Source organism: Thunnus maccoyii, chromosome 2, assembly GCF_910596095.1.
Source record: "Thunnus maccoyii chromosome 2, fThuMac1.1, whole genome shotgun sequence".
Taxonomy (NCBI): Eukaryota; Metazoa; Chordata; class Actinopteri; order Scombriformes; family Scombridae; genus Thunnus; species Thunnus maccoyii.
The window spans coordinates 15,293,566-15,311,488 of NC_056534.1; the positions used below are offsets into that span (position 1 = coordinate 15,293,566).

The 17,923-nt window shown below is 41.2% G+C and overlaps 1 protein-coding gene across 4 annotated transcripts in view; it reads right to left on the bottom strand.

The window, feature by feature from the left end:
• sh3gl2a (SH3 domain containing GRB2 like 2a, endophilin A1) overlaps positions 1 to 14,999 on the bottom strand; it is a 46,652-nt gene extending 31,653 nt beyond the window's left edge. For 3 of the 4 annotated variants that reach the window (XM_042398807.1, XM_042398799.1, XM_042398838.1), the window contains exon 1: positions 8,705 to 8,896. In XM_042398807.1, the coding sequence (XP_042254741.1) occupies positions 8,705 to 8,749 (45 nt within the window). In that variant the 5' untranslated portion in view covers positions 8,750 to 8,896. Of the gene's footprint in view, positions 1 to 8,704; positions 8,897 to 14,685; positions 14,860 to 14,952 lie in introns of those variants that run through there. The other variant, XM_042398828.1, reaches the window with a different exon arrangement.
• Positions 15,000 to 17,923: the final 2,924 nt, after the last annotated feature.

Genomic DNA, 17,923 nt, shown 5'->3' on the forward strand with positions numbered 1-17,923 from the left:
TCCATAAGAATGGCAACACATTAACAGTGGAATCAACATACAATGAAAAACCCAATGGTATTGTTTTGTTGGGTAATATAATTGAACTCTATTGCGAGTCATGTTAATGGCCAATATCTTTAAACGCATATGTTTTGGAAAACAAAAGGACCAATGCTAATTTTCACTTTTTAATTAGGCAAACCTTTACCTAATGCTTAATAACAGGTCCTGAGAAATTCCCTTTTCAAGCTCCATGCTATCGGTTGTCTCTCCTGCAGTGGTTGATGCCCAGAATATGTAATATACCAGTCGTGAATAAAACATCAACCATGGCCTGAATACTGATGCTGGGAGGATGGGAAAGGGGGGAGAGGAAAAAAACAAGGGAAAGGAGGAGGAGAAACTGCGGACAGTGATGAACAGCAGCTCGCTTTCTACAGACAAACCAAAAACCTCAAGTGAGCGTCACTGTCAAAATAAGAAGGCGTGAATCTGCAGAATATCACCCACCAGTGTTTTCTTCACCCAGCACATCCTTCTTTTTTGACAGATTTTGAAACTGGCTTCTTTTTTTTCTCCACATATTCATTCACATTTCTTTTGGATGAGGATGTTTAATGAGTTTATCTCACCAGTGCTCTTATTTAAAATGTGCCGACAGCATCTAACCACAGGACGAGCTAAAAATAGATCTGGTACAGGTAGAGTTCGTCTGTCATTAACCTCTAGAACAAAGCTGATGTCAGAACACTGAACAACTCCACAGTCCACTTTTCAACCCTCCGGCTACTGCATGCACATTCATGTCAAAAGTGGTATCGCTGACAGTTTATTCAAAGTTTCTGCTTTGTTCCCCTCCCTCTACTTAATAATTTTAGTAAATCTATGGGACTTAGTGAGATATATTGGTATTTACAGGTAGGGTAGTAGCAGCTCTGGAGCTTCTGTTTATCACATGCTCAAGTGTCAATAGACAAAAAGTCACTGTTGTAATGGTCTCTAAAGGATTAATGTGATGTCAGGGGAGTGAATGAGAACATTTGCTGGAGGAGAAATGATAGAGGTGACATTTCGCACGTACACTAGTCAAAAAACTGTCACTGCTGCTTTAATATATAGCAAAACCTGTCTGAGAACCAGTGAAAGATTTTATTGTTTGAAAGATAAACTGTTTGCACCCGTCAGACAGCAGACCAGAATTTATGTCTGTTTAGCAAGCCCAGGGAAAAGGTCTCCTGGTAAATAAAAACTTTGTTTTAAAGCTGGAAGTCAAATGACAAGTGCATGTTGTAAGGAAGGAAAGAGATCAAGATAAAAAGATGGGAGGTAGATTGCTGCGGGTACTGTACTGCTGGACTCGATCCAGTGCAGCACCACTTTTGCTGCAATGCTGAACCGCACTTGGCAAAAACTGGATGTACTAAATGGGATGGGACAAATGCGTTCAACTCTTAGGAGACTGTTACAACAAGGAGATTTTGTCCTCTGACTCATGAGCCAATGACAGACATGAAAACAACACATCTACAGCTGATACTCAGCCCAGTGTCCTGCAGAATTACGTCCATATTGGATGTCTCTGCACTTTGCAATTTACAGCCAACGCCAACATTCAGTGCCAATGCAGGAAGTAGGCGGAAAGAAGAGTAAGTAAGAGAGAAAATGAGATGGTCAGGGAGATGGATCGGTATGTAACACATGTGACTTTTGTGCAAGAGACTTAAGTCCCATCACAGATCTGCAGTAAAAGTTTTCCTTTTTTATTAATAAATGTAACCACAATTTTTCCCTAACCTGAACCATTTGCATGGCCGTATTTATAGGGGCAGAAATTAGTTGATGGGCCCCCAGTAAGCCCTGGGTTCTTCCACCATCAATGTCAACAATGTTTAATACTACCTGGCCCAAGGTTTGCAATGGGTTCATTTGATTAAACATGGAACCAGAAAACCAAAATAATGAATGTCTTGAAACTCTATTTTGACAGCGGCCCTCTTCATGAGTGTCTCAGTATTAGAAAAATAAAGAAGAACCCACTTTAAGGCCCTTATTTTGTCAGTTTATATTCTGCTTTAATAGTACATATGAAAAAACAGATGATCAATAATATGTAAATGAACACAAACTAATTAACACACAGTAAACCTGGAGCGTTTGGACTGCAGGGCAGCTGCCCGCTCTGACCAGTTAGTAATCCAGCTTGTTTATTTGCCACAACAACCGTCTTTCATAACCTCAATCACACTTAAGTTACTGCAGTTTAAATAAAAGGTTGTCATTGAACATTTGCTGAATCGTCCAGTATTGATGCTCTTGACTTGTGATACAACAACCACAGTTACATACTCTCGCTACTACTGCTTGTATCGTGTGACTGAGATGACTGAGACTCTTCATAGAAATCATCCAATAATATTTTATTAAACAAGATGGCGCTCATTTCTCAGAACTGCTAAGTAAAAATTGGCAAACTGTAGTGACAAAATTCAAATTTCTCCTGCAAGAATCCCTGCAGATCTGCTGTTCTCCACACTCTCTCCTGTTTGACTTGGCAGACTCCCTCCTCCTTCTCTCGCTCTGTTCAGTATATCTTGGCTGAATTCTCCTTCTCTCTCTCTGCCACTCCCTACCTGCTCAAGGGTGCTTTCTACTTTATCTCCCTCTCTTTCCTCTTTCTTGTCTTCTCTTATCTCTCTTTCCTTGCTTCACTCTTTTTGTCCCTCCCGCCCCATCTGTTATCTCCCAGCTGGATCTGTTTTACGCTGCACTGCAGTAGGCCTAGCGAGGATCCAGGCTGGATGAGTCACCCACTCACAATCTGCTGCCCTAAAGCCCTGCAGGCATCAGCCACATCCAAGGACCCCACTGCTGTGCACAGGCACGCACGGATGTACATCTATGCACACTTGCACATTTCATTCTCTTTTCTAAGGAAAGCACAAATGCTGGAGATGCCTTTTAATGTATTTGCACATACATTAAAGTTAATGGACCAAGAAAAGACCTCCACAATACTTAATCATTTGCCTTTAAGCTACAAACTAAAATGAGATGGTTTCCGACTGACAAATCAAAATGCTACACACAATACAACGATGGTTAAAACAAGCAAAGTACTGATATTAGTATTCACAACACACACTGGGAAACCTCTGGTCAGACCAAGACTGAATACATAATAAAGGATTACTGCTTCATCACTCTCTGTAAGAAATATACCCTGTTCAAATTTGATAGCTGCTTGCTGATTTTAAAATACCAAAAAGGACAGATGTGCAATCCAGCAGTCACATGGGTACACATGTGTAGCTATCTACACAGATCATTTTGTTCCCATATAGAACACAGGTGATATAACACTTCGTGCTGCTTGCACAGCTGCTCTTCAAAGGTGTACTGGCTGTGTTTTACAGCTTTTCTCAGTGACGTGTTACACCTGAAGAGAAATTTCAAAAAGATAATGGCTGACATTGTCACAGTACCCAAGTTCACCCTGTGATATTTCTTTCCAATCTCCACAGCTGTCACAAACTTAAAGGGTAAAGCTGGTGATTTTCTTCATTTTTCTTACTGTCAACAAATTTCATGTGCAGAGGCAAACAAACAATGAACTCATCCTACTCACAAGTATTGTATGTCTATCCAAAGCCTGATATATCTTATTCCTCTGTGACGTAGACCTCCATTGTTGTTCAAAAACTATTAAAAACACGTCAACGATCCACAATGCTGCTGTAACATGTTCCTTCACTATGAAGACAATAGTTACAGATGTTTGTTTAGAAATGGCTCCAAAGACTAATAACAGCGATCACGTTTTCAGTCTCAGCTGCTAGTATTTAAAAAGTAGCACCGCTTGTTTACAAGTTGTGCTGTCTGTAAATTAGCATCTTTTTTAAAAACTCAAACAGTGAGTGTCTTATAAATAAACTCATTACATGGTGTTTACACAAATCTGTTGCTACTGAAGATATACTGAATCAATTGTGCTGCCATCCTAAATCTATCACTGTGATTAGATGTCATAATTAATATCTTAATATTATTTCAATATTAAAGTTAATTCACTGTTTATATCCATATGGTGTCGATCTGCAGACAAGATTATTGGTCACTCAATAGTGTAGGGCTGCAACTAACGATTATTTTCATTATAGATGAATCTGTCAGTGATTTTCTCAATTAATCAATTAGTCGTTTGGTCAATAAAATGTCCAAAAATGGTGAGAAATATGGACTACTGTTTTCCTACACCCAAGGTGACATCCTCAAATGTCTTCTTTTGTCCCAACCAACAGTCCATTCCCCAAAAATATAATTGTTGCAGCTCTATAATAGTGTGTTTAGCACACAATATTTACTTAAAAAATAGCATCTTATCTTATGAAAATCTTGTATGGTATAGTACCAACAAAAATGGACTAATATGAACCTGTTCAGAGATGCAGCTGTGGGACTTGAGATGTACCATAAATCTTACAGAAAAAAGGATCTAGAGTCTGTCATATCTATGATTTTATCATGTAAAGGTGCTAAATTTACAAACATGACATAAAAAGGAAAAGTCAGAGGCTTTAGTCAGTAGATTCATCCATGGCATGCAGAGAGGAAGCCAAACTTGTGAGGAAATTCGTCAGCCTCCTCCTGACATTGACAAGAGGCAAAACAACCATTTTATCTGGAAAAGCTGCCAGACTAAAACCCCCCAACAACTCTTCTTTTTTTGTTTTCTTCTCGTACTCACTCTGGCATCTGGCACACTTTCTCTGGCTTCAACTTATCTCTCTCTCCTGCAGTACTATTTAATGATCACATTTTTGTCTCCCTCCTGGCAGCACGAGCTCATTCCATTGAGATAAAGTATGCTCTCCGCAGCCTTAAGATAAATATAAAAAACTGGTATTTTAACAAGGGTTTGATTCAAATATAACGACAAGCAGAACTGCAGTTGAGTCTTTTTCCCAAAACATTAGTTTTAAAAGAAGAACATTAGCAGATTCACATGCATGCTCACAAAATCAACTGAAAACCAGGACACACATACATGACTCTCTCCATGGGAACAGAGCCATCATGAATGTAGCATCTGCTCAAAGCATGACTCATTTGACTCTGAGGTGAAGATGACTTGTGACGTCATAAAAGCAATCCTCACCTTCAAAAATATTAGACAGAGAGACAGTTTGTTAGCTTAAAGTAATGAGGAGGAATATAATGTGTTTTTTTTATAGCAATATATATGATGTTTTTCTTAAATACAGTGAATGCAGAACTACTATATATCACTTTATGACATAGTGAAGGATTTCCAAGTAAATAAATAAATAAAATTTTAAAAAGCTGTTTCTGGTGGACCTGCTGAGTTTACCCTTCATGCTCTGTGCTTCCCTTCTTTTTAAAATGGGCCCCGTTATTAATGCACCACTCTGAGCCCCGATGTCCTTGGGTGAGAGAGAGAGAGAGAGAGAGCTGTCCTCTGTCAGAGAGAAAGTGTGATTGTGGTGGTGCGAAATAAATTACTCAGTGATGGATGTGAGAAGGTAAAACTGAGGCTGTTTGAGGATGTGTGTATGTGTGTGTGTGTGTTTGCATCCCATTAAATCCCTCCCTCACTCCATGGCATTCTGCCTTTTATGAGCCGCTTCTCTCAGCACACTCCATAAAGTCTATAATGAAGAAATGCTGCAAGACTCCATGCAGAAGAATGAGGATTTTTATCTCTTGCAAGCTGTACACTTACTTCAGACAAAGCTGCACAGCTAATTAGCAATTAGTGACGCACGGGGCTATAAGGTCAATGCAACATTTCAGGATATGCAATCTGTTCCAATCTACATATAAACCAGTTTGATGTTATCATGCCTTCATTTATTCATGGAAATGTTTTATCTTGAGATTTTATGACATCATAGATATGTAGACTAAGAAGCCCTGTTCTCTGTTGTCCTTATTATGTGTGGACGATATGACAAAATATAACAAGATAATATAAACTTGTCAACCTTCAGAGAATTTGCTATATGTTTTATACCTAGCTATTCCTTTCATATCTGTGTTTATATTAGACTACTGACAACAATGGTTTGATATGATTTTTGCATCAATGTGATTAAGTGCCTAAATCTTCTGTGTATTTAATTTGCTTGATTAGCTTAAAAAAACATTAATCTCTGGTTATTCGATCCATTAACTTCCTATCTTTTTTATAGGCTACCTTGTTGGAGGTTTTGTCCATATCACTCACTCCTATGATGGCGCCCTTAGACATGACAATAAGAAGAGAGCCAACGACTATTATACATCTTGTGTAAAATTAACACCAACTATGCACATATCTATTCTGCCAAATTCCTATCCGATTCTTTTAAATCTCTCATGCTATCTCTTAATCTCTTGACCCCCCTCTCCTTGTGTTGGAGTGGGGGTCCTACTAATGTCTGGTCGGAGGATGTGTGTGTGTGTGTGTGAGTAGACAGATTGCTGGGTTGCTGCCTATGTGAGTCTGGGCCTGGATTACAGGGATGTGGCACAGGAACAGAGGGTTGAGGGGAGCCTTCTGCCACTGGGAGTCTGGGGAAGAAGACAGGGTCTGTATATGTGTGTGTGTGTGTGTGTGTGTGTTGAGGAGCGGGTGGGGGGGTGAAGCTGAGGAACAGACGGCAGGAGACCACAGAGACAGCTAACTTTGAGCCTAGAGCTGATGGAATCTCACAGGGAGTAAAACTGTGTATTGAAAATGGTGTAGTGTGAGATCTACTAATTCAGATGTATTCACTATGTACACACTCAACCACACCTCTTTACAGATATAAATGCTCATATGCGCCCCCACCTCACACACACACACACACAGATACATTTGAGGCTGTAAAGAAACATCTGCAGGGTGAGAGAGGGCTCTGCTAATGGGTGACAATAGACTCATCACACAGAATTAAGACAATCTGTGCGGCCGTCTAAATGCCCCATGTGGGCTGCTGTCTACAGCTCTTCCAATCTGACAAAACGAGCTCCTGATTAAAACTGAGAAGTGTGTTAACAGCAAACCATGAGCTTTAACAATTATTATTTTTTCTTTTTATTAAATCAACTCTTCCAGGTATGTTTTACAGTTTTTATTTACGGTTTTATTTTTGATCTCTAAGTGCTGCTCTTAAAGATTACGCAACATTCCCGAGTCTGGCTCAAATCGTCTACGTAAGCCTCTTGAATGTCAGTGTGACATTAACATCTATATGACTAATAACTGCTTTAAATGACCTAAAAATACAATACTGCCTCTGCGCTGTAGCACCATATTGAAACCCAGCTGTTAATTGTGTAAATTAACTCCTGCCATCAGAAACTGCTACCTTATTCACAGTTATTCGGATCCAACATGCAATTAAGAGTTTGAACATTGACCTTCAACAGACATGCCATTATTAGTGTCACAATTAAGTCATTATAATTATTCTCTCCCACCTCACTGATAATTGCTCATAAGGATGAGGAATGGTGCGAACTGGGAGCTGTAACAAAGCCCATATGGAGGCTGGGTGAACTGGAGAACAAGGAGGAGAGTGGTGTGTGTGTGTGTGTGTGTGTGTGTGTGTGTGTGTGAGTCAGCCACGCTCCAGGTTTCCTACTGTGAGGGGCCTCAAGCTGGCTGTCAGTGTCACTGTGACTCACCCCTAAGACCCTCAACCCCCCCACCCCCCAGGAGCTCTTAAGATAACACCGGAAATAAAGCTACTCAAAGGGCCCTGGAGTTAGTGGCAGGCTGCAGGGACAGATCGGTCCATGGCTTTTTCCATCAAGGTCCCATTCTGGAGCACTGGTGACCAATAGCCACCAATCTGATGGGCTCCAAAGTTAATGATGGTTAAAATCTCAATCTGAGCTTCTGGATACTAAAATGGGTGGTATAGTATGAGCCTCTGGGTAACCTTGAACAGCACTGGACCAGCATCTAATAATAACAGATAATTTGGCATTAGATGGGGATGGTGTAATTAAAAGCATCACTGGTATCCCACAACAGCCTTTAAGTGCGTTTAGAGGGCGCCAGGGTCATGGCGTGCCGCTGCTGATAGGAACGGATTTCCGCCAAGGCGCACTTAACGATTGCATAACACAGTGCCCGTCGGAGTTCCCACCGTGGTTGGCTGAAAGAAACACAGATTTAAAACCGTCTTTCGTTTAAGGCTACAACTTGCGCATTACATGTGTGAGCGGCTGCCATGGGCTGCAGCTCTGATGGTTTTCTGTGCGTGTTGACGGTGCGGAATGTCATCTGAAGGGTACCGAGAGGAACTGACGTGCCCGACATCACTATCATCACATTGTCGTGCCATCTGCCTCCAAGACGGCCACACAGAGAAATGACATTGAATAATTATCGTGTCTTTTCCCGTCATGCGTCAAATAACCCATAATAAATCTAAACGGAGGATTCAGGGTAAAACATGAGTAATAAATTACTCCTTTGGTGCAATGCTGCACCACGCCAGTCTATTCACTGGAGTGCATTTCAGCACCAGGACAGCGATGGGTAACTGATGTATGGATGGAGCACAACTACAGTAGCTCACTACTACACATGAGTGCAGCATGAAAGGTCCATTAAGCACCAAAACGACTAAAGGCGAATCTCTACAGTCCAAACGCATCCCCACTCCTCTCCAATGAAGTGACACCTCAGTGTGAATATCTGGTGTACAAGACGTCGCGGTCCTCTTACCTGAGTGGCTTTGTGGAATTGCTTCTTCAGCCCCGCTACAGACATGGTTGCTACACGGTGGTTCTAGCTGGGAATATAAACTGATGCTGCAGTTGCGTGTAGGGAAAAATTTCGTTCCTAATTGTATTTGGTGAGCTTGCAGCAGCGGCTAACCCCCGTCTACGCTGGTCTTCACCAGAGGGATCTCCTGTGAGAAAGGGGCTGACTAAAGCCTCGATCGGGTTATTGGATGTCAAACCCACATGTCTAAAACGGCGCTGACGTCAGAGCTAGCTCCATTTAAAGCGGCCGGCTCCTCACCGGGAATGGACTCCAATCTCTAAAGCAGGCGGAGGAAATTTCTAATTTAAGATCGTTTAGTAGAAGGATGAGGACGTGCGAGGATAACAAACTGACACATAATTACTCTTCAATTAAAGTGAGCTTTAATCTGACATTAAGATGGAGTGATACCGAGAAGAAGTAAAACATTTCGTAACCCTAAGTACATCAAGTTTGTGGGTAGAGACTTAAATGCTAGTTGTCCTTTAGAGTGATGGTGGTAATAGTTGCCTTAACCCTAGATTATATCTATGGGCTACACTTTTCTATTACATTAGAGAGAAAGACAGAGAAAAAGACACACTAGAGTACACATACATGTCGATGCTTGCCCCCTTAATGAGACTCGTGACTTGTAAAGACAAACTGCAAAGTTTCAGCAGCGCCGCTACACCTCCAGCACCCTGGACAGCGCCCATGAGCAGAGACAATCACGATTCAACTCCTATTCTTCTCTATTCAGTGTAACAGCATAATAGAAATGACAGATTCATCACTAGACGAACACACCGCGGATCAGATGCAAAAATGTTGATTTACACGATGAAAAAGATCACACAGAAACCGGTGCCATGAAAATGTGCATCCACCGCCAGAAACCAATACTGGAGAGCTGAGCGTGACAGACTAGCAGTTGGCAAAGACGAGTATAACATCCCCTCAAAGTGAATAATAATAACATCTATACACGCATAATTACACTGTGGCCAATATCTAGGGCTGCAACTAACCATTAATTTCACAATCGATTAATCTGCAGGTTATTTTCTCAATTAGTCGATCAATCATTTGTTCTATAAAACATCAGAACGCAGTCTATGTCCATCACAATATCCTAGAGGACAAGGTGACGTGTTCAAATGTCTTATTTTGTCAGACATGCAGTCCAAACCCCCCAAATACTCAATTAACTATAGTTTAAGACCAAGAAAGGCAGCAAAATTATATCATTTGAGAACCTAGAACCATCAAATGTTCGCATTTTTGCTGAAAAAATAACTTAAACAATTGTTAATAATCAAAATAGTTACCAAACAATTTTCTTTCGACCAACTAATCGATTAATTGACTAATCGCTAATAGCTGCATTTTAAAATCGTGTTAACTTGTCAGGAATTGTCAACTTTCCACACGTCAACTCATGAACTTGACCTACTGGTGTCATCAGTCATTTCATGGAGCCTACTGCGCGTGATGGATGTGCGTAATGATGACTCAAAAAGCTTCCATGGCACCTTGATCGGACGCTGTGTCAAGACTCCTAGTTTATGTCCACACAAAATTACACAGGAGTGACATCACTGATACATAAAGGACTTTAAAATGGCCATATATTGATCATAATAGAGATGTTTCCTGTAACAACACACTGTATAGACGGGGTTCTGTAAATATTGCAAAATGTGCAGTTTTCTTCCCTTGTGCACACACACACTGTTATTCTTGCTCTGACACCTGCTCAATGCGGACATCACGACATTTTTTGGCTGAGAAGATTAAAACGACTGCACGAATCTGCAGGAGTACTGCGAGTTATATCACTGAATCTGAAGCTAATAAGTCACCTGCACACATTTGTCAGCTCAGCGGCAGCCCCTCGACGCCAGATGGCTGGGGTCGACTGTGGCAGGACTACTTGGACAGACAGAGACTCGTCCCATATGGCCATTATTACAGGACTGGAATAAGACTCGGAGTGAAGATCACCACATAGGCTATCAAACCCTGTATGTGCCCATAACGGCGTCTGTGATTGTCCAAATGAAACAAATTAACGCTGTATTTTCCAGGAAGCCTCCATGTAGGAAATGAACTCTGTACTTACGACTAAAGCGCATTAAAATTCCTTTTTTTAAAAAACTGTTTTTCCAAATATATTATTCATATCTAAATAATAAAAGCTTCTAAGTACAGCCAATTTCTTTTGGTCTCGAGAAGTGAGTACTGGGTGATGAAATGCAAACAGTGAGTGATCATAATGTGAATATTGTGTGCAATAAAGTGTACAGTTGTCTGTTGTAGGAGGTGCATATCTGACCATCAGACTACAGACTGAGTGTAAGGAATACAAATGCGCACTTATCAAATGCATCAATAAAATAACATAAATAAACTTCACTCCAAAGAAATAATGTGCCTCAAACCAGCTAACAATACACAAATGTAACTATATCTGTTGACATTTCTTCATGTAAACCCGAAAATGTAAATAACTAAGTAATTCTGCATCACTGTGTGTGTCCCTGCATCTGCATATCCATTAGAAACAGCTAACATACTTCACACACATGCACATCATCTTTGTACTACTATTCATCTATTAAACGATGGACATCTTGAATGCATGCTGTTAATTCGTTCCTGTTTAAAATACAAACTCCATCACTGTCATCACTACGATTTGATTGATGCATGTTATTATGCTTTTATTCTATTTTTATGTGCGTGTTATTTCTTATTCTCTTCCCTTGTAATGACCAAATTCCATCACAGCAGATCGTTTACGGCAGTGCTGTTTGAAAATGAGGAGAAACATTTGTTATGTTAGTGGCGCCATCATGTGGAAAATATCTGAACATACATCCAAAAACAAGGAAGGCGGAAGAGAGCTTAGACCAGTGGTTCTCAAACGTTTTCACATTAAGGACCCCTAAACTAACACAAAGTAGACCACGGACCCCCATTTTATGAGATTTTGTCACAGGGTCCCCCATATGATAAGATTTTCGCTTTTAGATGTTTTACTACAAAAACTGTATGAAACCCATGACCAAAACAGTCACACATTCTGTCATTGTGTTACTTATGGATGAAATTATTGTGAAAATAAATTATTCCCCTTTTTGCTGGGGACACCCTGGAGTCCCCTCTAAGACCTCACTTTGAGAACCACTGGCTTAGACAATCTGTATAATCTATGGAAATAAAATTAGGACCTTTTAAATTTACAAATTCACATCATCAGCTCACCCTGAAGGCATACCACACTGGATGTTTCTATCACAAGAACAAAGCATTTTAAAAGTGTTGCAGTATATGTTGAGAACGATTATCTGTTGTTGTGCGTCATTCAGGTCTACACACTGAGTGATTTGTCCAAAGCTGAGTTCATTTATTACAAACTATGATGATTTGCTTCCACCTAGTGGTAAAAAATGATGCAGCAATGATAATGCATGTGTGAAATAGAGTGAAAATGCTACTGTATGCAACAAATATAACTAAAGTAAGCTGTATTACTCCATCAGATTAGACCAGCTACACAGTGAAGGCAAAATACATAAAAAGGTTGAACAGATATGTAACAAGACCTTGAACACCAAACAGTTATTTTGTCTGAGTGTCTCTTATTGGCAAACACAGAAAGTAAGAGTGATACATCAAAGTGGCTGTCAGTGACCTGAGTACAGTTCTTCGCTCAGTTTTCCTGCTCACTGGCCTCCGCGGGCGGCTCTGATAAAGTGCTTGGTTCCACGGCTCAGTGATCGGTATGTGCGTGTGTGGCCTGAGGAAAGTGTCCATTTGTCTTAGCTCATGAGACAATAAATCTCACCTGGGCTGAACAGACAGATGGAGGATGAGCTGAAGTGAAATATGAAATTGTTGCCATTAACTTTATTACACTGACCACTGGTCTCATTTTTGTCATCAGCAGACTGAAAGTTGGAATAGCAGAAGTTTTCACACATTAGAAACTTGTTTATGTTTTTGTACAGAGCAGATTGTTGTTTTTTTTTTAATGTGTACGACAGTCATGATTCTATGTAAATGGCCTCTGCAGGTTCTACTCTACACTCTACTACTATTGTTTTTAGTTATGGATACCTTTTAAAATCAATAATTCAAAAGTTTTTCTGTTTAATGTGTTTAGTGTTCAACTGAGATAGACAGATATTCCTCAGCTCATTAATGAACATCATGAAAATATCTTTCAATATGATTTTTTATTTCCCCTTAAATGGGAACAAGCCCCAGAGATACCTGAACTCTGCTATTTGGGACAGTCACTCACTCCTAACCATAGGGGCACCGTTTTCCACCTCAGACTGAAAGTTGCTGAGTCTCAATTAAACTTGGAGGTCACCAAACTGGATACTTTTTTCTCCTCTGTGTTGATTTAAATCCCAAACAATTTGTGACAAGGAACAATTTCATGGAAGGCCAACACCATCAAGAACATTCTTAAATGTTTGCAATGAATACAGACGTAGCTCTTACTCAAATTATTCAAGGACAGGATGACTTGTAGCGATGGTCCTGGCACCCTATTTTCCCACAGTACATCTATCCCAGGGACACAGTCATAGGTCTTCTCTAACTTTACAAAACATTTATAGACTGGATGGGTAAACTCCCCTCTTTTATCTCTGTACAAACTAAAAGACTTAGTCCACTTTTCCAATGACTATAGCTGAATCTGTATTGCAATTGGCCGGATCATCCTTCCAGCACCCTGTTATAATCTTTCCTGGGGAGGCTGAGCAGTATGATATCCTGATGATTGGACCACACCGTCCACTCCCATTTAAAAAAAAGTGACCACCTCCCCCGTCAGCTAATCCATACACCCTTCTCCTAACCTTTAAGCGACATTAGTAAGGCAACCAAGAAAGCCCAACAATATCCACAGCTTTCAACATCTCAAGGTGAAATCTCATGCACGCCTGGCACCTTGCCACTGCAGAGGGTTTGACTACATTATTGACTTGACCTATGCCAGAGAAACGGGCAAGGTTTTGCCTGAGTCTCCCAACTCTGCCTCCTCCACAGAGGGTGTGTCGGCAGTCTGAGAAAGGTCTAGCCTCCCCTCGACTGATGGTTTGCCAAAACCTCTTCAGGGCCAAACAAAAGTTGTAAGTTCAAACCCTCACCTATGATCATGAGCTCTGAGGAGCGACCAAAAGAATAAGATCACAGGTTCAAGTGGCCTTTGCAAGGTGTCTATGCTATCCCCTAGGGATAGAGTGAGGTCAGGGGCTCAGACATCTACACAGAGCTTGGAGTAGATCTGCTGCTCCTTCACATTGAAAGGTACTAATTGAGGTGGTTCAGGCATCTGATCAGTACGCCTCCCTGTCGAGGTTTTACTGGGCACGTCCAGCTGAGTGGATACCGCATGACAAACCTAGAATATTAGGCCTGGGAATGCTATGGGACCATCATTTTCAGTGTAATGAACTATTCGTTTTAATTTTAACCTAAATTCAATCAGTGGAGTTTTGCTAAGAACAATGGTGTCTTTTACTGGTGAGGATCAACCTGCTCCACATTCAATAAGTTACCGAAAGACGAAACACGTTGTGAATCACATTTTGCTGCTTGTTTCTATTATCCTTTAAAGCAACAACCCACTTGAAACTGACTTAACTTTTTTATATTAATCTTTAAAACAAATGGTCATTTTTATATTGAATCATAAATAAAGCTCTGACTTACTTTCATTTACAGTAAGAAAGCTGTTGTATCTTTGAGTAAAATGTGTGTGTAAGTGCAGACATGATTAGCTGTGACAGCAGATCAGGGGACATTTGTCACCCATATGCCTATCATGTCATGAGAGACAAACAACTAAAACATACCAGGCGGTGGTCAGGTGTTTGTGTTTCAAAAGGCTTACCAATCCCCACGCCATCACACTCCACTCAAACATGCTAATGTACCTGTGCTCTGCTCTAATTGGTCCCAGTGATGCTCGCCCTGCTCCACCTGTGTTCATGGGAAGCCTCCAGTCAGTCCTGCAGTCAGGCCCCCGCCACTGTGTGCGAGCGTGCAGTGCTAATATTATGCAAACAAACACTTCTTTGTTGTTTGGCACTTCTTGCACCGACCCGCCACTGTGGAAGGAAGGGAGAAAGTAAGTAAAGGGAAAAAGAGAAAGGAATAAGGGGTGGGTGGGTGGGGGTGCTTGAATTCATTAGTGTGATTACCTGAGGTGTGCTACTTTACAGGGGGTAATCTGCCAGCCCGCTTCATACCCTCCAAACTTCAGCCAGTCCGCTAATGAGCGCTTGGAAAAGTTAGCCAAGGTGGAGAGGTGCTTTGAGGAGCTATACACCCCAGACTAAGGTGTTATTATATGCTGGAGCAGAAAACAAAGGATGTCTGCCTATTTCACAGCAGATAAGACAGATGAAGACTGATACTCTGTTTCAGATGTTTGTTTGGATTCTGAATGCACATAACAAAATGGTACTATGGGTGCCAATTGACGACCTCAAAGCAGAAAAATCCCCTGCTTAAAGCTTGGCATACATGAAAGCAACATCTGTGAAAATATACTGCACCCAAGTATAAGTTTGAATGTTTCTACACCATTTGACAACATCCCAGATTAGTCACATGGACACCAGAGGGTTCAGTTAGTCACATACCAAAGAGTCGCTTCTCTCTGAGGTGATGTTGAGGACTGCAGCTTCCCTCCTACACTGTGAGAGAAGGTGGATTAGAGACCAGATCAACCCCTCTCTCGGTCTCTCCTTCTCTCTTTTTTTCTCCCCAGGAGCTCAGGCCATGGCTTTAGAGAGACAGCTGCCATGAGCAAGGCTTAGGACAGTCCATGGGGACAGAGAAAGTGAGTGTCAGAGAACAATAAAAGTGCAGGAAAAGCTTGGTTACGATGGACAAGACAAAGAAGTGAAGGAGGGGAGAAAAAAAACCCAAAAAGAGAAGCCAGAGGATATATATATATAGATAGATCCTTTAACTTTCCCCTTCCTCTTGCCCTATGCCTCTGCTTTATCACACAGCATCAAAACATAGCTTTAGTCCCCTGAGTGGCTGGCCTTTTTATCTGCTCCCTCGCTTCCCACGGCGGGCCGCATCCACCCATAATCTGCTGCCGTTTCATGTCTGGAGCGCTGTAGAGGAGGATAAGGGACTTGTTCAAGTCAAGATCAATGAGGTTGTATACATAGCATATGTGCATCAGGAGAGTGTGATTCCTTTTTTCTTTTTAAGGTGGCATCTGATCTAATGAAAAAGAAAATTACACATGGACATATTGAGAAGCCATGTCTAAATTTTAAAATTTTTGGAAATAATTGCCATTAGGCTCTTGACTAAAATTACACACTACAGCAAGTTGAAACACAACAGCTTGGAGAAATTTCTGTCGTACAAATTGTAAACAACCTCTACCTTTTGATACTGAATCTTCTCCCTGTGGTTCAAACATGGAGGATAGACACAATGAAAACTGTAAACATGTTGCATTATACATTTGTCAAAAACACATTTGGCTGTATGTCACAAGTACCTTGTTTTTTAAGACAGTGCCAAGTGTCTGTGTATGCGATATCAAAGCAGACTGGTATATTGGCAGCGATAGCCAGGGTGTGAAACTGTGTCAGTGAAGTAAAGGAAATCACCAGAGGCTGTTTTCTATCCACTACACAGCTGGCTGACGAGATCTGCAAGGACTAATTGTGCATCAGTTTAGAGGCTGCAGAAATTCTCTGCTTGTGCTCTGACTGTTTTGTGTACTGTGGGCTACCCGCCTTCCCACCCAAGTGGCACGCACTCACACCAGACCGGGGGAACTTAAAAGTACAACAGAGAAGCCTTGGGACACACAACTCAAACACACATACACAAATCATCGATCGACCCAAAAGTCAACCCATGACCCTGACCTCCACTACCCCTCCAGGAACAAGCTCCTGAAGGAATCTGTGGAAAGAAAGAAACATAGGAAAGTTGGATTTAAAAAGAAGTCGGGGTGAGAGAAAGAGACAGAGACAGAGGAAAAAAATGACACAGAGTTGACTGTGTTGGAATGAATAAAAGGGGAAGGGAGGAAAACTTTGCATTTGGAAGTACTGATCAAAGTAATTCCCACAGGAAACCTCTCTTAATGAGAGCTGTACAAGAAAAGAAGGATGGAAGACAAGGAGAGAGTGAAAGAGAAGAAAAAGGAGTATGGCACGCCATTCCTACACAGAAAAAAAAAGAGATAAATCATATACAGCGCCTAGTGCAAGACATTGGTGTGTGTGTGTGTTGGGGGGGGGGGGGGGGAGGGGGGCGCTGTTTGAAGGGTGTTTTCAAGATCGTTTTAACGTCTTCACTGAGGGAGCGTCAGAGGCAAGGCCAGGTTAATTAAACCCAAGGGAGTACCAGCTAAGGGGGCCCGCATTTGAATATGTCACAGAAATAGCATGAGTGTGTCAGCCGAGGCCGGATGGTGGGGCTCAGCAAGCAAACATGTTGACTATGCATTACACACTAAAAGGAAGAGAGAGAAATAGACAGTCAGACGGCAAAGGGGTGGGGGCTGAGAGATAATTTGCGTGGCACCGATGCTTTGCTTTTCTATACCCACTGCGCCACCGGATTTCTCTGAGTTATTAATGTTTGTCATTAGCTGCATTACGCTGGAGGACAGTGACTGGAAAAAAAACTGCAGAAATTTATATGGGACAAATATTGACAATAGCTGGCTCCTGGGTATTGGAGAAGAAGAAAAGATGCAAACTATGTTAATGAATGGTAATTAACCACCAGGGTTTGTCTCTCCTGGATCCCAGCTAAATTGGTCCCCGAGTTGCAGCTAGAGACAGTCCTGGCCTAATCCTTTATTATAAAAAGATAAAGGAAAACGACATCATTAGCATATATTTGAGAAGGGAGGGGGATTAAAAAGTGAAATTATTTCTTTTTAATTCCTGAACAGAGGATTCTTCACACCATTGTTAATTATACATAATAAAAAGAAAGGAGGAAAGTAGTGAAGAGGAAAACAAAAGCTAGGAGAGGTAGAAAAAAAAAAAAGGACTAAGAAAATGGATGGGAGGAGTGTGTGGTCTCTTGTGTAGGATGCCAACTCAAGGACAGTGGAGACCAGGATCATGGTTTAATATTCAAAATGAATAATAAGAGATGGAGGAACAGAGAAACAGA